Source organism: Pongo pygmaeus, chromosome 7 (assembly GCF_028885625.2).
Source record: "Pongo pygmaeus isolate AG05252 chromosome 7, NHGRI_mPonPyg2-v2.0_pri, whole genome shotgun sequence".
Taxonomy (NCBI): domain Eukaryota; kingdom Metazoa; phylum Chordata; class Mammalia; order Primates; family Hominidae; genus Pongo; species Pongo pygmaeus.
Window position 1 is genome coordinate 85,393,070 of NC_072380.2, and position 22,818 is coordinate 85,415,887.

Consider the following 22,818-nt stretch of genomic DNA (forward strand, 5'->3'; position numbering starts at 1 on the left):
CCTCAGGGACCTGCCTGTCTACACAGTGAAGAGGCCCTGTTATGCTTGGCAGTAAAGGCGCTGATGTGCAGGTGAGACTCAGGGTGTTCACATTACCTGTGCGTGTCCATCTGCCCGATTCTGAAGGCCAGTAATGGGAAGCCCCCTATTGCTACACATCTAAGACAGGGCTTCCTATCCTGCGTTGATCAGCAAACCAAGCTAAATTTTCATTGTCATCTGCTTGAAAACTTATCTAGCAACTGTTTCCAAACTCAAGCAGGGAAGAGGAAGAAATTTTTATGACCTCAACAATAAGACCTCACTTTTTATTATTATTATTATCATCACACTTTAAGTTCTAGGATACATGTGCACAAGGGGCAGGTTTGATACATAGGTATACATGTGTCATGTTGGTTTGTTGCATCCATCAACTCGTCATTTACATTAGGTATTTCTCCTAATGCTATCCCTCCCCCGGACCCCCACCCCCTGACAGACCCTGGTGTGTGATGTTCCCCACCCTGTGTCCAAGTGTTCTCATTGTTCAATTCCACCTATGACTGAGAACATGCAGTGTTTGGTTTTCTGTCTTTGTGATAGATTGCTGAGAATGATAGTTTCCAGCTTCATCCATGTCCCTGCAAAGGACATGAACTCATCCTTTTTTATGGCTGCATAGTATTCTATGGTGTATATATGCCACATTTTCTTAATCCAGTCTATCATTGATGGACATTTGGGTTGGTTCCAAGTCTTTGCTATTGTGAATAGTGCCACAATAAACATACATGTGCATGTGTCTTTATAGTAGCATGATTTATAATCCTTTGGGTATATACCCAGTAATGGGATTACTGGGTCAAATGGTATTTCCAGTTCTAGATCCTTGAGGAATTGCCACACTGTCTTCCACAATGGTTGAACTAATTTACACTCCCACCAACAGTGTAAAAGCATTCCTATTTCTCCACATCCTCTCTAGCATCTGTTGTTTCCTGACATTTTAATGATTGCCATTCTAACTGGCATGAAATGGTATCTCATTGTGGTTTTGATTTGCATTTCTCTCATGACCAGTGATGATGAGCCTTTTTTCATGTGTCTGTTGGCTGCATAAATGTCTTCTTTTGAGAAGTGTCTATTCATATCCTTTGCTCACTTTTTGATGGGGTTGTTTTTTCTTGTAAATTTGTTTGAGTTCTTTGTAGATTCTGGATATTGGCCCTTTGTGAGATGGGTAGATTGCAAAAATTTTCTCCCATTCTGTATGTTGCCTGTTCACTCTGATGGTAGTTTATTTTGCTGTGCAGAAGCTCTTTCATTTAATTAGATCCTATTTGTCTATTTTGGCTTTTGTTGCCATTGCTTTTGGTGTTTTAGTCATGAAGTCCTTGCCCATGCCTATGTCCTGAATGGTATTGCCTAGGTTTTCTTTTAGGGTTTTTATGGTTTTAGGTGTAACGTTTAAGTCTTTAATCCATCTTGAATTAATTTTTGTATAAGGTGTAAGGAAGGGATCCAGTTTCAGCTTTCTACATATGGCTATCCAGTTTTCCCAGCACCACTTATTAAATAGGGAATCCTTTCCCCATTTCTTGTTTTTGTCAGGTTTGTCAAAGATCAGACGGTTGTAGATGTGTGGTGTTATTTCTGAGGCCTCTGTTCTGTTCCATTGGTCTATATCTCTGTTTTGATACCAGTACCATGCTGTTTTGGTTACTGTAGCTTTGTAGTATAGTTTGAAGTCAGGTAGCGTGATGCCTCCAGGTTTGTTCTTTTTGCTTAGGATTGTCTTGGCAATGTGGGCTCTTTTTTGGTTCCATATGAAATTTAAACTAGTTTTTTTCCAATACTGTGAAGAAAGTCATTGGTAGCTTAATGAAGATGGCATTGAATCTATAAATTACCTTGTGGGGGTATGGCCATTTTCATGATATTGATTCTTCCTATCCATGAGCATGGAATGTTCTCCACTTGTCTCTCTCCTCTTTAATTTCATTGAGCAGCAGTTTGTAGTTCTCCTTGAAGAGGTCCTTCACATCCCTTGTAAGTTGGATTCCTAGGTATTTTATTCTCTTTGTAGCAATTGTGAATGGGAGTTCACTCATGTTTGGCTCTCTGTTTGTCTGTTATTGGTGTATAGGAATGCTTGTGATTTTTGCACATTGATTTTGTATCCTGAGACGTTGCTGAAGTTGCTTATCAGCTTAAGGAGATTTTGGGCTGAGACAATGGAGTTTTCTAAATATACAATCATGACATCTGCAAACAGGGACAATTTGACTTCCTCTTTTCCTAATTGAATATGCTTTATTTCTTTCTCTTGCCTGATTGCCCTGGCCAGAACTTCCAACACTATGTTGAATAGGAGTGGCGAGAGAGGGCATCCTTGTCTTGTGCCGGTTGTCAAAGGGAGTGTTTCCAGTTTTTGCCCATTCAGTATGTTATTGGCTGTGGGTTTATCATAAATAGCTCTTATAATTTTGAGATATGTTCCATCAATACCTAGTTTATTGAGAGTTATTAGCATGAAGGGATGTTGAATTTTGTCAAAGGTTCTGCATCTATTGAGATAATCATATGGTTTTTGTCGTCGGTTCTGTTTATGTGATGGGTTACATTTATTGATTTGCATATGTTGAACCAGCCTTGCATCCCAGGGATGAAGCCAACTTGATCATGGTGGATAAAATTTTTGATGTGCTGCTGGATTCGGTTTGCCAGTATTTTATTGAGGATTTTTGCATTGATGTTCATCAGAGATATTGGTCTAAAATTCTCTTTTTTTGTTGTGTGTCTGCCAGGCTTTGCTATAAGGATGATGCTGGCCTAATAAAATGAGTTAGGGAGGATACCCTCTTTTTCTATCGATTGGAATAGTTTCAGAAGGAATGGTACCAGCTTCTCTTTGTACCTCTGGTAGAATTCAGCTGTGAATCCGTCTGGTCCTGGACTTTTTTTGGTTGGTAGGCTATTAATTATTGCCTCAATTTCAGAGCCTGTTATTGGTCTATTCAGAGATTCAGCTTCTTCCTGGTTTAGTCTTGGGAGAGTGTATGTGTCCAGAAATTTATCCATTTCTTCTGGATTTTCTAGTTTATTTGTGTAAAGGTATTTATAGTATTCTCTGATGGTAGTTTGTATTTCTGTGGGATCAGTGGTCTATCATTTTTTATTGCTTCTATTTGATTCTTCTCTTTTTCTTCTCTATTAGTCTTGCTAGTGGTCTATCAATTTTGTTGATCTTTTCAAAAAACCAGCTCCTGGATTCATTGATTTTTTGAAGGGTTTTTTGTGTCTCTATCTCCTTCAGTTCTGCTCTGATCTTTGTTATTTCTTGCCTTCTTCTAGCTTTTGGATTTGTTTGTTCTTGCTTCTCTAGTTCTTTTAATTGTGATGTTAGGGTGTCAATTTTAGATCTTTCCTGCTTTCTCTTGTGAGCATTTAGTGCTATAAATTTCCCTCTACACACTGCTTTAAATGTGTCCCAGAGATTCTGGTACGTTTTGTCTTTGTTCTCACTGGTTTCAAAGAACATCTTTATTTCTGCCTTCATTTCATTATTTACCCAGTAGTCATTCAGGAGCAGGTTGTTCAGTTTCCATGTAGTTGAGCGGTTTTGAGTGAGTTTCTTAATCCTGAGTTCTAGTTTGATTGCACTGTGGTCTGAGAGACAGTTTGTTGTGATTTCTGTTCTTTTACATTTGCTGAGGAGTGCTTTACTTCTAATTATGTGGTCAATTTTAGAATAAGTCCGATGTGGTGCTGAGAAGAATGTATATTCTGTTGATTTGGAGTGTGGAGTTCTGTAGATGTCTATTAGGTCTGCTTGGTGCAGAGCTGAGTTCAAGTCCCGGATATCCTTGTTAACCTTCGGTCTCGTTGATCTGTCTAATATTCACAGTGCAGTGTTAAAGTCTCTCATTATTATTGTGTGGGAATCTAAGTCTCTTTGTAGGTCTCTAAGGACTTGCTTTATGAATCTGGGTGCTCCTGTATTGGATGCATATATATTTAGGATAGTTAGCTCTTCTTGTTGAATTGATCCCTTTACCATTATGTAATGGCCTTCTTTGTGTCTTTCGATCTTTGTTGGTTTAAAGTCTGTTTTATCAGAGACTAGGATTGCAACCCCTGCTTTTTTTTGCTTTCCATTTGCTTGGTAGATCTTCCTCCATCCCTTTATTTTGAGCCTATGTGTGTCTCTGCATGTGAGATGGGTCTCCTGAATATAGCACATTGATGGATCTTGACTCTTTATCCAATTTGTCAGTCTATGTCTTTTAATTGGGGCATTTAGCCCCTTTACATTTAAGCTTAATATTGTTATGTGTGAATTTGATCCTCTCATTATGATGTTAGCTGGTTATTTTGCCCATTAATTGATGCAGTTTCTTCATAGCATCAATGGTCTTTACTATTTGGCATGTTTTTGCAGTGGCTGGTACTGGTTGTTTCTTTCCATATTTAGTGCTTCCTTCAGGAGCTCTTGTAAGGCAGGCCTGGTGGTGACAGACTCTCTCAGCATTTGCTTGTCTGCAAAGGATTTTTTTCTCCTTCACTTATGAAACTTAGTTTGGCTAGATATGAAATTCTGGGTTGAAAATTATTTTCTATAAGAATGCTGAATATTGGCCCCCACTATCTTCCAGCTTGTAAGGTTTCTGCCAAGAGACCGACTGTTAGTCTGATGGGTTTCCCTTTGTGGGTAACCCAACCTTTCTTTCTGGCTACCCTTACCATTTTTTCCTTCATTTCAACCTTGGTGAATCTGACAATTATGTGTCTTGGGGTTGCTCTTCTTGAGGAGTATCTTTGTGGTGTTCTCTGTATTTCCTGAATTTGAATGTTGGCCTGCCTTGCTAGGTTGGAGAAGTTCTCCTGGATAATATCCTGCAGAGTGTTTTCCAACTTGGTTCCATTCTCCCCATCAGTTTCAGGTACACCAATGAAACACAGATTTGGTCTTTTCACATAGTCCCATATTTCTTGGAGGTTTTATTTGTTTCTTTTGACTCTTTTTTCTCTAAACTTCTCTTCTTGCTTTATTTCATTAATTTGATCTTCAATCACTGATACCCTTTCTTCCACTTGATCAAATCGGCTATTGAAGCTTGTGCATGCGCCACAAAGTTCTCATGCCATGGTTTTCAGCTCCACCAGGTCATTTAAGGTCTTCTCTACACTGTTTATTCTAGGTAGCCAGTCATCTAACCTTTTTTCAAGGTTTTTAGCATCCTTGCAATCGGTTTGAACATGCTCTTTTAGCTCAGAGAAGTTTGTTATTACCAACCTTCTGAAGCCTACTTCTGTCAACTAGTCAAAATCATTGTCCGTCCAGCTTTGTTCCATTGCTGGCAAGGAGCTGCAATCCTTTGGAGGAGAAGAGGCGCTCTGGTTTTCAGAATTTTCGGCTTTTCTGCTTTGGTTTCTCCCCATCTTTGTGGTTTTGTCTACCTTTGGTCTTTGATGTTGGTGACCTACAGATGGGGTTTTGGTGTAGATGTCCTTTTTGTTGATGTTGGTGCTATTCCTTTCTGTTTGTTAGTTTTCCTTCCAATAGTTAGGTCCCTCAGCTGCAGGTCTGTTGGAGTTTGCTGGAGGTCCACTCCAGACCGTTTGCCTGGGAGGTCCACTCCAGACCCTGTTCACCAGCAGAGGCTGCAGAACAGCTGCAACAGCTGCAGGTCTGTTGGAGTTTGCTGGAGGTCCACTCCAGACCCTGTTTACCAGCGGAGGCTGCAGAACAGCAAATGTTGCAGAACAGCAAATATTGCTGCCTGATCCTTCCTCTGGAAGCTTAGTCCCAGAGGGGCACCCACCTATATGAGGTGTCTGTCGGCCCCTATTGGGAGGTGTCTCCCAGTTAGGCTACACAGGAGTCAGGGACTCACTTGAGAAGGCAGTCTGCCCGTTCTCAGAGCTCAAACACCATGCTGGGAGAACCACTGCTGTCTTCAGAGCTGTCAAACAGGGACGTTTAAGTCTGCAGAAGCTGTCTGCTGCCTTTTGTTCAGCTATGCCCTGCCCACAGAGGTGGAATCTCTAGAGGCCTTGCTGAGCTGCGGTGGGCTCTGCCCAGTTCGAGCTTCCTGGCTGCTTTGTTTACCTACTCAAGCCTCAGCAATGGCAGACGCCCCTCCCCCAGCCAGACTGCCACCTCGCAGTTAGATCTCAGACTGCTTTGCTAGCAGTGAGCAAGGCTCCGTGGGCATGGGACCTGCCAAGCCAGGCACAGGAGAGAGTCTCCCTGTCTGCCAGTTGCTAAGACCTTGGGAAAAGCACAGTATTTGGGCAGGAGTGTCCCATTTTTCCAGGTACAGTCTGTCACAGCTTCCCATGGCTAGGAAAGGGAAATCCCCCAACCCCTTGCACTTCCCGGGTGAGGCAACGCCCTGCCCTGCTTCAGTTCATCCTCCAGGGGCTGCACCCACTGTTCAACCAGTCCCAATGAGATGAACCAGGTACCTCAGTTGGAAATGCAGAAATCACCCGTCTTCTGTGTCAATCACGCTGGGAGCTGCAGACCGGAGCTGTTCCTATTTGGCCATCTTGCACTGCCCTCAAGACCTCACTTTTTCTTCAATCTTCCCCAGCAGCTAGCCAAGGTCATTGCACAAAATAGACACTCAAGAGTATCAAATTGAATCAAAACACACAATCAATGTACATAAAATTCACGGAATAAAATTTATCTTATGCTTATTTTCCCATAAACCATAATTTATAGTTCTTCAACATAAATAAGGAAAAAATATAATTTGTCTCTGTAATGTTAACAAAATAAAAATGACTCATCTATAATGTAAAATATTTATTTCTTATTTACATTTCCATTTTTATATAAATCATTTTGCATCGTATCACATAAAAAAAGGAAATATAAAGCTTAAAAGTCACTGAAGAAAGCATCACACTGTACGACATTTTTCAGCAGTCTCGGAGGTCTCGTTTCTTGCTTTTGTTTGATTTTTTGGTTGTTTCCTGACGAATGGTATCATATTCCAATATGGCTATTTTGGAAAGTCTCTCTAAGTATTGAGATGGTGCTCCAGTGAGAGGATCACTGAAGCCAGAACCTGGAGGAGGAGGTGGGGAGTCAGCTATTAAAATGAATTAAGCACACATGAATAATATTCTATTAAATATAATGTGACTGAAATATTTCTTCCACAAATGACTATCACACACTACTAGTTCTTATACTACAGAGCTATACTAACCCCCCAAAAAAAAGCATGCATAAAAACAGACACACAGACCAATGGAACAGAATAAACAACACAGAAATAAATCTATACATCTATAGTGGATTCATTTTTAACATAAGTGCCAAGAATATACACTAGGGAAAAGACAGTCTCATCAATAAATGGTGCTGGGAAAACTGGGTATTATGGATATTATAAAACTAGAGATTATGCAGTAAAATGAAACCAGATCCCATCTCTCGCCATGTAAAAAAATAAAATCAAAATGGATTAAAGACTTAAATCTAAGACCTCAAACTATGAATACTAAAAGAAAGCATTGGGGAAACTCTCTAGGACATGGGAGTGGTCAAAGATTTCCTGAGTAATACCCCAGAAGCACAGGCAATCAAAGCAAAAATGGACAAATGGGATCACATCAAGTTATTAATAAAAAGCGTCTGCACAGTAAAGGAAACAATCAACAAAATGAAAAGAACCTACAGAATGGGAGAAAATATTTGCAAACTACCCATCTGACAAGGGATTAACAACCAGAATATATAAGGAGCTTAAACAACTCTATGGGAAAAGTCTAATAATCCCATTTTAAAATGGGCAAAAGGGGTGGCTCATGTCTATAATCCCAGCACTTTGGGAGGCTGAGGTGAGCAGATCCCTTGAGCTCAGAAGTTCAAGACCAGCCTGGGCAACATAGCAAGACCCTGTCTCATTTAAACTCTCATGTTAATAAAAATTAATTAATTAATTAAATGGGCCAAAAGACCTGAATAGACATTTCTGAAAAGAAGATATGCAAACAGCAAACAGGCATATGAAATGTGGTCAACATCACTGATTATCAAAGACATCAAAACTACAATGAGATATCATTTTACCCCAATTAAAATGGCTTTCATCTAAAAGACAGGAAATAACACATGCTGGCAAGGATGCAGAGAAAAAAGGGAACCCTCATTCACTGTTAGTGGGGATGTAAATTAGTACAACCACTGTGGAGAACAGTTTGGAGGTTTCTCAGAAAACCAAAAATGGAGCTACCATATGGTCCAGCAATCCCATTGCTAGACATATACCCAAAAGAAAGGAAATCAGTATATCAAAGAGGTATCGGCACTCCTGTGTTTACTGCAGCACTGTTCACAATGGCAAAGATTTGGAAGCAACTGAAGTGTCCATCAACAGATGAATGGATGAAGAAAATGTGGTACATATACACAATGGAGTACTATTCAGCCATAAAAAATGAGATCCTGTCATTTGCAACATTATGGTTGGAACTGGAGATCATTATGTTAGGTTAAATAAGCCAGGTACAGAAAGACAAATTTCACATATTCTCAGTTATTTGTGGGTGCTAAAAACTAGAACAATTGAACTCATGCAGATAAAGACTCGAAAGATGGTTACCAGAGGCTGGGAAGGATAGTGGAGGAGAGATGGGGGGGAAGTGGGGATGGTTTATAGGTACAAAAAATACAAAGAATGAATAAGAACACGTATTTGATAGCACAACAGGGCAATTATAGTCAACAATGATCTAATTGTACATTTAAAAATAACTTTAAGAGTATAATTTGATTGTTTGTAACACAAAGGATAAATGCCTGAGGGGATGGATACTCCATTCACGTGAATGTGATTATTACATGTTGTATGCCTGTATCAAAATATCTCATACACCTCATAAATAAATACACCTACTATGTACCCAGAAAATTTAAAAAAAGACTAGTTTTTGATATAACACATATTTTGAATTAAAAATGCCATGTTTACTTTCTTTTTCTTTTCTTTTTTTTGAGATGGAGGATGGAATCTTGCTCTGTCACCCAGGCTGGAGTGCAGTGGTGCAATCTCGGCTCACTGCAACCTCCACTTCCCGGGTTCAAGTGATTCTCAGGCCTCAGCCTCCTGAGTAGCTGGGACCACAGGCGTGTGCCATCATGCCCAGCTAGTTTTTGTATTTTTAGTAGAGACGGGGTTTCACCATGTTGTCCAGGCAGATCTCAAAATCCTGGCCTCAAGTGACCTGCCCATCTCAGCCTCCCAAAGTGCTGGGATTACAGGCATGAGCCACCGCACTCGGTTTTAATGCTACTTTATAAAATGACTATATGCCTCAAAAAATATTTATCTAAAAAACTTTTAATGCTTGTATTTAATTATATAAAATTACGATGGTGCAAAATAATTGCAGTTCTAAAAACCGCAATTACTTTTGCACCAACTTAATCTGATTTTGTACAATACTTTTTAAAACATGGGACAACTGTGAGATTTATTTCAAAGTAAAAGGCATAATCTCCATAAATAATTAACTCATTTCATATTTTACATGCCTATCAAGTTATTTTCTTCAAATAAAAACATTTCTCAGAAATGCTAAGTGAAGTAAAATTGTGAAGTAAAATAAAATCGTTCACTTAACTGAAATAGCATTAATCAAGCTTCTATAATAGGGTGGCAGTAATGACAACAGATAGCATTTGTTGAATGATCTTTGTCAGGTACTTTACATCTATTTTATCCATACAACAACACTATGAAATAGTCATCTGTACTATCTCGAGTTACAGATTTTAAAAAGACAATTTAGGGATGCTAAATAACTTGCCCGAGTGCATATACTTAGTAACTATCAGAGTTAGGATTTGAACCCAGATTCATCAAAGTTCCAATCACTACGTATTACCCCTAAATACATAAATATGTAGAAATATTTCTATTTAAAAACATATATGCAGCTTTGAAAATAATATACTGACCTACATTGCTTTAAAATATTATTATTTAACTTCAGTTTCAAGTGTCAAAAAAAGCACTATCTTCAATTTTCCAATGTAGTTGTTATTTTTCTGTTTGTTTTGTTTTGTTTGCAGGGGTAATATGAGTGAGAAGTTCAGAGAGAAACAGCTGAGAGTTAAGAATATGATCAGGACTTCTGTTCTTAGCAGTACAATGGACTTGACACTTTAAAAGACCCTCTGGCAGCAAAATAACTAGATTCCAGGCATTAGGCAAACCTGAAAAAACTTCAAAGAATCAGTATCATACACACAAATGCAATTAAGTTGGAAGTTAATAATAAGATAAATTTAAAATTCTGAAATATTTAGAAATTTGTACACATGTATTAATCCATTTTTATGCTGCTGATAAGGACTAACTGAAACTGGGTAACTTGTAAAGAAAAAGAGGTTTAATGGACTCACAGTTCCACATGGCTGGGGAGGCCTCACAATCACACCAGAAGGCAAAAGGCATGTCTTACATGGCAGCAGATAAGAGAGAATGAGAACCAAGCAAAAGGGGTTTCCTCTTATAAAACTATCAGATCTCGTGAGACTTACTCACTACCATGAGAACGGTATGGGGGAACCGCCCCCATGATTCAATTATCTCCCACTGAGTCCATCCCACAACACATGGGAACTACGGGAACTACAATTCAAGATGAGATTTCGATGGGGACACAGTCAAACCATATCAACACATTTTCTAAATTATCAGTCAAAAAACAAATCATAATAAACATACAAATATTTGTTGCTAAATGATAAATATCACAAAAGTTGTGTAATGGAGCAAAAGTTGTATACAGAGAGGTTTATACCCTAAAATGTCTATGTTAGAAAAGAAGGTTGAAAATTTAAAACATAGGTATTAGATACACAGTAGGAAAAGAGTAAACCCAAAGAACATGGAGGAAAAAGATAATATAGGAAAGGGGAGAAATCAATGAAGTAGAAAACCAAGTTACAATAAAAGGGATTTTTTTAAAAGACAAAAGCTCTTCATTGAAAAAACTAATAAAAAAGGAAAGCCTCTGGTGACATTACTCAAGAAAATAAAAGAAGGCACAAATATGTAATATTGTGAAAAGAGGAACAGAATTACAGACAAAGCAAAGACAAAACTTTATGCTAATAAATTTTTAAAACTTAGACAAAATGCAAGTTTCTAGACAACATAACTTACCAAAACTGATTGAAAAATTAGAATACCTTAAGAGCCCTAAATTTAAAATGATTGAGCCAATATTAAAGATTCTCCCAAAGAAAACAAGTAACCCAAATGAATTTTACAAATGAATTTCCTCAAACTTTCGAGAGAAAAATAATTCCAATTTTAGGTCATATCCTTCAGAGAATAGAAAGAGAACGAATAGTCCCCAATTCATTCCACAAGGCCATTATAATGTGGACACTGAATCCAGACAAGGACAGAAAAAAAAAAGAAAATTCATGGCAATCTCACTGCACTTACCAGCATAGGTAAAAAATTCCAAATGAGATATTAGCAAATTAAATGTGGCAGAATATAAACAAATAATAAATCATTTCTAAATTGGGTGTATTTCAGGAATGCAAGAATGACTTAACATTACAAAATCTGTAAATGTTATTCTTCACATTAAAATAAGTAATAATAAGTATTTACTGAAGACTTACTTTGTTGCAGAAACTAGTGTAGGCACTGTAGGGATATGAAGGTGAGTGAATAAGACACAGAAGCCATAATCTTAGAAAAGAGGCTGGCAAAATGTTCATTTGGGCCGAGATTCAAAGCAATGTCTTTTGGGTTTTTTGTTTCTTTGTTTGAGACAGAGTCTCACTCTGTCGCCCAGGCTAGAGTGCAGTGGCACAATCTCGGCTCACTGCAACCTCCGCCTCCCAGGTTCAAGTGATTCTCCTGCCTTAGCTCCTTGAGTAGCTGAGATTACAGGCGCACGCCACCACGCCCGGCTAATTTTTGTATTTTTAGTAGAGACGGGGTTTCACCATGTTGGCCAGGCTGGTCTCAAACTCCTGACCTCATGATCTGCTCACCTCGGCCTCCCAAAGCATTAGGATTACAGGCGTGAGCCACCGCGCCCAGCCAGCAATGTCTTTTGTTCTAATTAACATTTATATTTTTATTTTACACTGTCTGTTGATTACAGAAGTTGTTTTAGTATATGAAATTAAGAGAGAGAAAACATCCAAGGAAAAGTTCATGAACATTTAAACTTATAAACTTCCATAGACTGAGCTTGCAGAGCTACTAACAAGTCAATTCTGACAGCTACCAATAATGTCAATAGAAGCATTACTTAGTAATTTTAGTTTTGGTTGTTTGTTTGGAGGTGTTCAGTTAACTCCATTATTCCATAAGCCAAAGTCATGGAAGTATGAGTCTATTACAAGAAGACAAGTATAATTATGATAAAAATTTAAAATAAGGTTTTAAAAATCTTTAACTTTCTTTTTAACTTTTAAGTTCAGGGGTACACGTGTAGGTTTGTTATATAGGTAAACTTGTGTCACAGGGATTTGTTGTGTAGATTATTTCTTCACCTGAGTACTGAGCCTAGTACCCATTAGTTATTTCTCCTGATCCTCTCCCACCTCCCACCTTCCACACTCAGGTAGGCCCCAGTATCTGTTGTTCCTCTCTGTGTCCATGTGTTCTCATCACTTAGCTACCACTTATAAGTGAGAACATGTGGTATTTGGTTTTCTGTTCCTGCATTAGTTTGCTAAGGATAATGGCCTCCAGCTCCATCCATGTTCCTGCAAAGGACATGATCTTGTTCTTTTTTATGGCTGCATAGTATTCCATGGTGTATGTGTACCACATTTTCCTTATCCAGTCTACCATTGACGGGCATTTAGGTTGATTCCATGTCTTTGCTATTGTGAATAGTGCTACAGTGAACATACGCATGCGTGTGTCTTTATGACAGAAGGATTTATAGTCCTTTGGGTACATACCCAGTAATGGGATTTCTGGGTCAAATGGCATTTCTGTTTTTAGGTCTTTGAGGAATCACCACACTGTTTCCTACAATAGTTGAACTAATTTACATTCCCACCAATAGTGTATAAGTGTTCCTTTTTCTTTGTAACCTCTCCAGCATCTGTTATTTTTTTACTTTTTGATAGTAGCCATTCTGACTCACACGAGATGGTATCTCATTGAGGTTTTGATTTGCATTTCTCTAATGATCAGTGATGTTGAACTTTTTTTTCATATGCTTGTTTGGCTGTATGTATGTCTTCTTTTGAAAAGTGTCTGTTCATGTCCTTTGTCCACTTTTTAATGAGGTTATTTTTTTCTTATAAATTGTTTAAATTCCTTATAGATGCTGGATATTAGACCTTTGTCAGATGCATAGTTTGCAAAATTTTTCTTCCATTCTGTAGGTTGTCTGTTTACTCTGTTGATAGTTTATTTTGCTGTGCAAAAGCACTTTAGTTTAATTAGCTCCCATTTGTCAATTTTTGCTTTCGTGGCATTGCTTTTGGCATCTTCATCATGAAATCTTTGCCTGTTCCTATGTCTAGAATGGTATTGCCTAGGTTGTCTTCCAATGGTTTTATAGTTTTGGGTTTTACATTTAAGTCTTTAATCTATCTTGAGTTGATTTTTGTATACGGTGTAAGAAAGGGGTCCAGTTTTAATCTTCTGCATATGGCTAGCCAGTTAGCCCAGCATCATTTATTGAATAGGGAGACCTTTCCCCATTGCTTGTTTTTGTCAGCTTTGTTAAGAATCAGATAGTTGTAGGTGTGTGGCCTTATTTCTGATCTTTCTATTGTGTTCCATTGATCTATGTGTCTGTTTTTGTACCAGTACCATGCTGTTTTGGTTACCATAGCCCTGTACCATGGTTTGAAGTCGGGTTGTGTGATACCTCCAGCTTTGTTCTTTTTGCTTAGGATTGCCTTGGCTATTTTGGCTCTTTTTTGATTTCATGTGAATTTTAAAATAGTTTTTTCTAGTTCTATGAAGAATGTCATTGGTAGTTTAATAGGAATCACATTGAATTTATAAATTGCTTTGGGTAGTATAGTTATTTTAACTATATTGAGTCTTCCTATCCATGAACATAGAATGTTTTTCCACTTGTTTGTGTCATCTCTGATTTATTTGAGCAGTGTTTTGTAGTTCTCCTTGTAGAGATCATTCACCTCCCTGGTTAGCTGTATTCCTAGGTATATTATTCTTTTTGTGCCAATTGTAAATGGGATTGTGTTCCTGATTTGGCTCTTGGCTTGACTGTTGTTGGTGTATAGGAATGCTATCAATTTTTGCACATTGATTTTGTATCTTGAAATTTTGCTGAAGTTGTTTATCAGCTTAAGGAGCTTTTGGGCCAAGACTATGGGGTTTTCTGGATATAGGATCATGTCATCTACAAACAGGGATAGTTTGACTTTCTCTCTTCCTATTGGAATGCACTTTATTTCTCTCTCTTGCCTGATTGCTCTGATCAGAACTTCCAATACTGTGTTGAATAAGAGTGGTGAGTGTCATGTGCTGGTTTTCAGATTTTCAAGCTTTTGCCTATTCAGTATGATGTTGGCTGGGGGTTTGTCATAGGTGGCTCTTATTATTTTATGGTATGTCCTTCAATACCTAGTTTATTGAGAGTTTTTAATAGGAATGGTGTTGAATTTTATCAAAAGCCTTTTCTACATCTGTTGAGATAATCATATGGTTTTTGTCTTTAGCTCTGTTTATGTGATGAATCACATTATTGATTTGGGTATATTGAACCAACCTTGCACTGCAGGGATAAAGCCTACTTAATTGTGGTGGATTAGCTTTTTGGTGTGCTGCTGGATTCAGCTTGCCAGTATTTTGTTGAGGATTTTTACATCAATGTTCATCAGCGATATTGACCTGCAGTTTTCTTTTTTTGTTGTATCTCTGCATATTTTGGTATCAGGATGATGCTTGTCTCATAGAATGAGTTACAGAGGAATCCCTCATCCACAAATTTTTAGATAGTTTCAGTGTGAATGGTACCAGCTCTTCTTTGTACATCTGGTAGAATTCAGCTGTGAATCTGTCTGGTCCTGGGCTTTTCTTGGATGGTAGGCTATTTGTACTGATTCAATAAAAAACTTAAGCTTTTAATGAAATAATTGTTGTACATAGGAAAGGATGAATCATTTGATAGACTGAAGGATAAATGGCAAACAAAATATACCTTAGTACCATAAACCCTTTTAGTCACCATGAACTTAGGAGTAACTTGACTTAAAAGTAGTTTTTTGGGACCAAAATTTATATAGATAAGTTTCTGTATTAGATGTCATAAGTACACAGGATTCACAAAAATAGCAATTAGAAGATTAAAGCTAGAAAGGAAAGCTGAAGGAAGATGGTAAGGGGTTCAATGTCAAGCTAAAGAGTTCATACTCGGTCTGACGAGGGAGTCATTGTTTTTGAAGAAGAGACTAATGTGATTAGAAGTCAAAGTTTTAGGCTTTTTTTGTGGCATTGAAGGATTTCAAAGATCAGACATTCGAAACAAGAAGACCAGTTTGCAGGCACTAAATGGCCCAAGTGAGATATGATGAGGGCCTACCCTTGAGTCCTGAAATTATAAAAGCATGTTTATAATGAACCCAACATCCACTTAGTTTATAAAATAAACAAAGCTTAAAGGAAGTAGTAGGCTGGGTGCGGTGGCTCACACCTGTAATCCCAGCACTTTGGGAGGCTGAGGCGGGCGGATCACGAGGTCAGGAGATCAAGACCATTCTGGCTAACACGGTGAAACCCCAACCCCGTCTCTACTAAAAATACAAAAAATTAGCCGGGTGTGGTGGCAGGTGCCTGTAGTCCCAGCTACTTGGGAGGCTGAGGCAGGAGAATGGCGTGAACCTGGGAGGCAGAGCTTGCAGTGAGCCAAGATGGCACCACTGCACTGCAGCCTGGGTGACAGAGCGAGACTCCGTCTCAAAAAAAAAAAAAGTAGTAACAAAACAAAGATAATTAAATCAATGAAAAGAAAGGAATTTTTTTTAAAAAAAAGATAAGGTATATGACACCCAAGAGAGGTGGTAGAAAAAAGGACGAGTCAGCTTACCTTTTGATTTCTCCCAAAGTGGTGCCACACTGCATGTCTCCTTAGTCTTCTTTAGCCTGAATATTATATATTATCATAAAATTACTTACATAAAAATTCAGGGTACAGTGAAACTCACTTGTTGAATAACATCATATGGACATTAAATAAATGTTAAGGAAAGGAAAGTATTTGCATTTTAACTAATTCCATCAGAAGCAGATATGAGCCAACCCAACATCTTGTTAGCAAATTTTACCAGTGGCTGAGTGCTAGGTCTAACTTCTCCCACAGACCTTTATCATACCTCTCACTAGTCATGACTCAAGCAATGCTAAGTGGGAGGGAATCAAGATAAACAGGCCATTTGGATATGTTGAATACCAACTATCACTTTTTTGTACACTTTTTACCTATCAATCACCTCAATCTGAATTTTGTCATAATTTTGTTCCCACTGAAATACATCTAGATAATAAATAGATTATTAGGGGAAATATATCATGATTGAATCTGCTGTGGGTGAGATAATCCATTATAAAAATCCCAAATTTCTTGTAACAATATTTTTTTTTGAGACAAGTTCTCACTGTCTCCCAGGCTGGAGTGGCACAATCATATAGCTCACTGTAACTTTGAACTCCTAGGCTCAAGCAATTTTCCTGCATCAGCTTCTTGAGTAGCTGGGATGGTAGGTGCATGTCACCACACAAGGCTAATTAAAAAAAAAAGTTTGTAAAGACGGGGTCTCACTATGTTACCCAAGCTGGCCTCAAAATGCTGGCCTCAAGCGATCCTCCTGCCTCAGCCTCCCAAAATGCTGGGTTTCCAAGCATGAGCCACTGCGCCCAGCCTCTTGAGACTATTTTGCACTTTAAAAGTCAGCAACTTTTAAGTACTCCACCTCTGAGATTACTATTATTATTTATATTACTAGAGTGTGCTTTGAGATTCACTAAAATATTTTGCTTACCAATAAGGAAATTTGAAAAAATATTACACTTTCAATCAAATATTCACACAAGGAGGGAAAAAAGAGAGTAAGGGGTTGTACACAAAACGAACAAAAATGAGTAATTCTCTGCTTTGCCAAAACCGCTCCTTCACAGGGAGCTGTGCAATGTGCACAGAAGAATAAAATACTTGCAGGCAATTTGACATGTTCTCACTACAACAGCTAAAATGAAGACACTTGAGTTAAAGGCAGGGAAAAGAACTAACATTTATGTTTGCCAAGCACTTCATATACATTATGTCACTTAGCCATTACTATTCCACTTTATATATGAAGAACGCTTGTCATAACATGAATAAAATATATTCAATTATCCTTCATTGACTTAAGTAAATTCACACTCAAATCAATGTAAAATGTTTAGAAATAATTTCACAGTCAAATCACAAATGAAAAACAGAAACAAACAAAAACTTGAATAGGGTGGAAACAATAAGAAGCAAAATAAAGACCCCAAATTAAGAGTCAGAGAGGGCTAATTCATGGGTATTTGCCAGGTTTCCAGTATCTTGGAGATGATCACGTGTATCGAAGGAAGGGTAACAAGACGGGTCCATACTGATACAAAGTCCATCGGCACAGGCAGCCCTACACACTCCTACCCCCTCCCCAAAGGGCACTGTGACCCTTGGTGAAAATCACATAAGTTGACAGTCAGGGACACAAGATAGTGTCTTGGTTACGATGTAACTGACTGTCCTTAGTAGCTTTATAGTCATGTTTCAAACGGTCCCTCTTCTTTCTGCATCCCCGCCATTTTCCACTTTGACTTAAGTTACCATCTAGTAGCAACTCTCTCTCTCTTCCATTTCTAATTCTGCCTTATTTTATTCTAACCTTACTTCAGAAAGAACAATTTTGTGTTTTATATTTTTATAGCTTGAAAATCTTTCTTCAAATAATATTAAAAATGATGAGAAAAGCTATATGTATGATATTGTTTATTGTGGTGTTATTTACAAAGCCAAAAAAACAAAGCATTTTAAAAATCCAACAATAGTAAGTGATGAAGTAAACTGTGGATCCGTCAGTGAAATATAATGTGGTTGGTAAGACTGTTTAAAGAACATATAGTGGCGTGACTAAATGCATATATATAAAGTTTTTAAAAAGGCAGGATAAAAATTTTAAGTACACTAAAATCACAACGAAAATGAAATCCATGAAAAAGAATTTTTTCTTTCTTTTGAAAGAAGGGAATATCCAAACAATAAAAATGGATATGTTATGATGGGTAGATTATCAAATAATTATTTTCCTTTTTTCTGCAAAGTTCTTATTCTTATTTTCATAATTTAAATAAAAATTATCAACTTTTCATTTTAACCTGTTCCAGCTCTCTATTTGTATTACCAGAGTTTATTTCAAGAGTACTTAAAAAGAACAATAGTATTAGCTGGAAAACTCAAGAAACATATTTTGAAACTTCAATCTTGTGTGCTAGGCATAACTGGATGACTTTAAAGTTCATTATAATAGGAAGATAATATAAAAATATAAATCCTCCCCTAAAGAGAGGTGCAACTCAGAATGCTATAAGTGCTTCACTTTTTTTAATACTACCAGAGTGAATAAGAACTAGACATTCGGCCAGGTGCAATGGCTCACGCCTGTAATCCCAGCACTTTGGGAGGCTGAGGTGGGCGGATCACGAGGTCAGGAGATAGACACCATCCTGGCTAACACGGTGAAACCCCGTCTCTACTAAAAAAATACAAAAAGTTAGCCAGGCGTGGTGGCGGGCGCCTGTAGTCCCAGCTACTCGGGAGGCTGAGGCGGGAGAATTGCTTGAACCCGATGAGCCGAGCTCGTGCCACTGCACTCCGGCCTGGGCGACAGAGCTGGACTCCATCTCAAAAAAAAGAAAAAAGAACTAGACATTCAACAAATATCTGAAGAACAAATAAACAAACCGAAGCAGAAGCTGAGTAGAATGTGAGACTATCTTACTTAGAGATCCCTTTGGAGAGTTTTCTTTTAATGGTATGTCAGTCAGTCTGATTTCTAGCAGGAAAAGTATTTGTAATAATGTTTTCAAATGTCAGTATTCAAAGTCAGGGAGACTTTTCTGGCTGAAAAATTCATTTCTGATAGTCAATGCAGGATGTTAATTAGGCCAACATCTCATTCAGAATCTTCCTTCACATTACTTCAGTCAGACCAGAAATGAAGCACAAGGTTCTATATACAGGGTACGGAAACTTTTAAATATTACAGAGTTAATTTTTTTTTCTACTGCTAAAAATTCCAATGCTCTCATGGGCATGATCTAGGCTAAGGCAATCAAGGTTTTTTTTTAAAATGCTCTTAAATCGGGGCCGGGTGCAGTGGCTCACGCCTGTAATCCCAGCACTTTGGGAGGCTGATGGACAGATCACGAGGTGAAGAGATTGAGACCAGCCTGGCCAACACAGTGAAACCCCATCTCTACTAAGAATACAAAAATTAGCTAGGCGTGGTGGCGGGCGCCTGTAATCCCAGCTACTCAGGAGGCTGAGGCAGGAGAATCGCTGGAATCCGGGAGGCGGAGGTTGCAGTGAGCCGAGATCACACCACTGCACTCCAGCCTGGCGAAACAGCGAGACTCTGCCTCAAAAAAAAAAAAAAAAAAAAAAGCCCTTAAATCTTTTCTGATAACATCACTCAAAAACAGAGAAAAGTGCCGAGTTGTCAAACTGAATAAAATGCTTAGATTTTAAAAAGTAAATCCTTTATGTAAAAAAAAAAACAACAGGCAAAAATGAATGCAATTCACTGGCCAGAAAAACCTCTACATTCAGCAGTGTTACCACAAATACACATTCAACAAATGAGAATTAAATAGCAATGATCTACCTGACTGCAGACACCTCGGCATCAGCACGTGGCAGTCTTTTAGGAACCTCTAGTGGAGTTGAACTTACACTTTTTTGGCAACTTTGCAGTCCTGGTAAATATGGCATTTTGATACATTCTTTGAGCTCTCCTAGACCAAATGCTGTGGTATATTCTGGTTAAAAATATGTAAGAATCATCTTGATTAAATGCATGCTACTTGTTTTACTACATACTAAAACACATAATAAAATACACAAAATCAGTTATTAAGTAAATAAAATTAAGCAACTGTAATTTATCTAGCATCTTTCCCAAGAGAATGGCTTTCCTTCTACATCCTGACTATAGGGACTGCAGGAAGGAGTAGATTAAGGAGATGATTAAGAGTGGAATAAGGAAAAAGAACAGCTTCACAGATCTTCCACAGTTGTCACTATCCTCTGCTTTCATTATTTTATATAGTTAGAATTCCCAGAATATTAGATACCTTCACACTGAAATAAAAGGCACTTTCAAGAGTCTGATATTATCTAGCACTTAAAGTCTTTCCATTTTCCTGCTTTTATGTAAATAAGAGGTGTAAACACATGATCATCTTAGCTAGCAATGAGAGTCAAAGAACTCTACTTGAGGAACTGATTTTAATTTTCTGTCCACAAAATTCCATACCAAACCTGTAAACCATAACCTTGAAGCATCAAGATTGTTTCTTCTACTAACCTCACATATCCATTGCACAGAGAGATGGTCAAATTATTTTTTAAATTTTTCAAGGCATTAAATGAAAAGAAAAAGATTAAGAGGTTAAAGTTTTGGGTGTTCTTTGAACTAAACATAGATAATTTTTTTAAAAGTATTCTCTACAAAGCAAGTGTAGCACAGCAATAAAAATGGTATTTAATGGGACTAAAATTATTATGTTGAATATTCAAAATGTTATTTTGTAACTTTTGATTTTTTCCTCTTTTGGAAAAAATAGTTTCTCTTGGTCAAAAAGCATATAGACTCTCTTTTCATCAATTAGATTTGGGGGGTAGAAGGGTGGATAAACTGTTGTCTGAGTACCTTTAATGGGAACCTGGTAAGAAAGTTGAAGAAAAAGTATAGCAACACATTGAAAGCCAAAGAGGGATAAATCATTGAGTAGTTTGCATTTTAGTATTTTCAAGAATTATTGGCTGGGCATGGTGGCTTACACCTGTAATCCCAGCACTTTGGGAGTCCGAGGTGGGCAGATCACAGGGTCAGGAGATCAAGACCATCCTGGCCAACATGGTGAAACCCCATCTCTACTAAAAATACAAAAATGTGCTGGGCATGGCAGCGCGTGCCTGTAATCCCAGCTACTCAGGAGGCTGGGGCAGGAGAATCACTTGAACTCGGGAGGCAGAGGCTGCAGTGAGCCAACATCGCACCACTGCACTCCAACCAGGCGACAAAGCTAGACTCCATCTCAAAAAAAAAAAAGAATTATTTCTCCATTAATAAAGATGGAAGCAGAATTCAGAATAAACAAGAAATATAATAACTTGAAAGTAAGGGGGAATAACTATTAATATACTCATCTACATGTCAAAAGTTCTCAAACTATTCTTCATTGAGCAACTATGGGATTTAAGATACTCTCCACATAACTCACTCAAAAATAAAGTTTTGGTTAGAATTTTTTTTTTTTTTTTTGAGACAGGGTATCACTTTGTTGCCCAGACTGATGTACAATGGCATGGTCATGGCTCACCGCAGCCTCACCCTCTCCAGGCTCAGGTGATCCTCCTACCTTCAGCCTCCCAAGTAGCTGGGACCACAGGCACACACCAACACACTCAGCTAATTTTTGTGTTTTTTGTGGAGATGGGGTATCACCATGTTGCCCAGGCTGATCTCTAACTACTGGGTTCAAGCGATCCATCTGCCTTGGCCTCCCAAATTGCTCAAATTACAGGCTAAGCCACTGCGCCTGGCTTTGGTTAGAATTATTAATACATAAAAGCACTGTTAAAGATTTGGATGTCTTAAAATATAAAAATCACCTTGAGTTATTTAAAAGAAAATGCCATTTATAAAACGGAGTGTGATTCAACAGAGACAGTACTGCAATGGATATTAAGAAATGCAGTTCTTTCAGACAAATTTGAGTTTAAAAAAAAAGAAATGCAACTCTTTAAAATTTGTTTCCATCATGAGTCACAGAATTACATTAACTAAATTAATTTTAGTTTGCTTCCATTTTTCTTTTTCATCAACTTAAGATATAATTCTTATGTAAATGTCACAGAAAATGTCTCTTGCCTGATGAAAAAAATACATGTAAATTCAAGGCACTATTTCTATGTTTTCTTAAGGAAAATAATAACAATAAAGTTACCTTTCTTAATCTTTTGTGTTTCTAAAACTGCTTTCTTCCAACTACTCTCAAAAATAAAACAACTGCCAAAGGAACTTCTGGTGAATTTAGAAGTCTCACATTTGATTTCAGGAGATAGCACTGACATTTTTTCTTCTTTCAACAGTGCTGATGAGAGGGAGATGCTGCTGCAGAGACAGGACACAAAATACAAAAAAAAACAAGGCACGTTCAAGACAAGGCAAACAGATGTGTTATATTGTTTCTCTTTCAAACTTTGAACATTTTAATGAATTCTTTCAAATTCCAGGTTATAGATAGTGGGTAATATTTTAAAAAGTAAAGTCCAATAGCAAGTTATCACCTACAAGACAATGGAATACTTGGATTCTCTCAAAAACATTATCATTATAAAATGCATTTGTGCCTAAAAAAAGACAAATTTTATGCTCCATGGAAAATAAACATGTTTTCTAGATAATCATCACTTTTATTTTAAACACGGACACAGAAGGAAAATCAGTCATGTACCCTGCTTACTTAATATATTAAACACATATTCAATTCAGTCATATACATTATCTATTACATGCAAGGCATG

The 22,818-nt window shown here is 37.7% G+C and overlaps 1 protein-coding gene across 2 annotated transcripts; it reads right to left on the bottom strand.

The window, feature by feature from the left end:
- Positions 1-6,786: 6,786 nt before the first annotated feature.
- C7H8orf89 (chromosome 7 C8orf89 homolog) lies at positions 6,787-22,437 on the bottom strand. Of its 2 annotated transcripts, none has more exons than XM_063668889.1 (4): positions 22,239-22,437; positions 19,892-20,045; positions 16,063-16,118; positions 6,787-7,064 (listed from the first exon to the last, which is right to left on the bottom strand). In XM_063668889.1, the coding sequence occupies exons 1-4, from the start codon at positions 22,363-22,365 to the stop codon at positions 6,916-6,918; spliced, it is 486 nt and encodes a 161-aa protein (XP_063524959.1). In that variant the 5' UTR covers positions 22,366-22,437; the 3' UTR covers positions 6,787-6,915. The 2 variants fall into 2 exon arrangements, with proteins under 2 accessions (XP_063524959.1, XP_063524958.1); XM_063668888.1 differs by having other exon boundaries at positions 6,788-7,088.
- Positions 22,438-22,818: the final 381 nt, after the last annotated feature.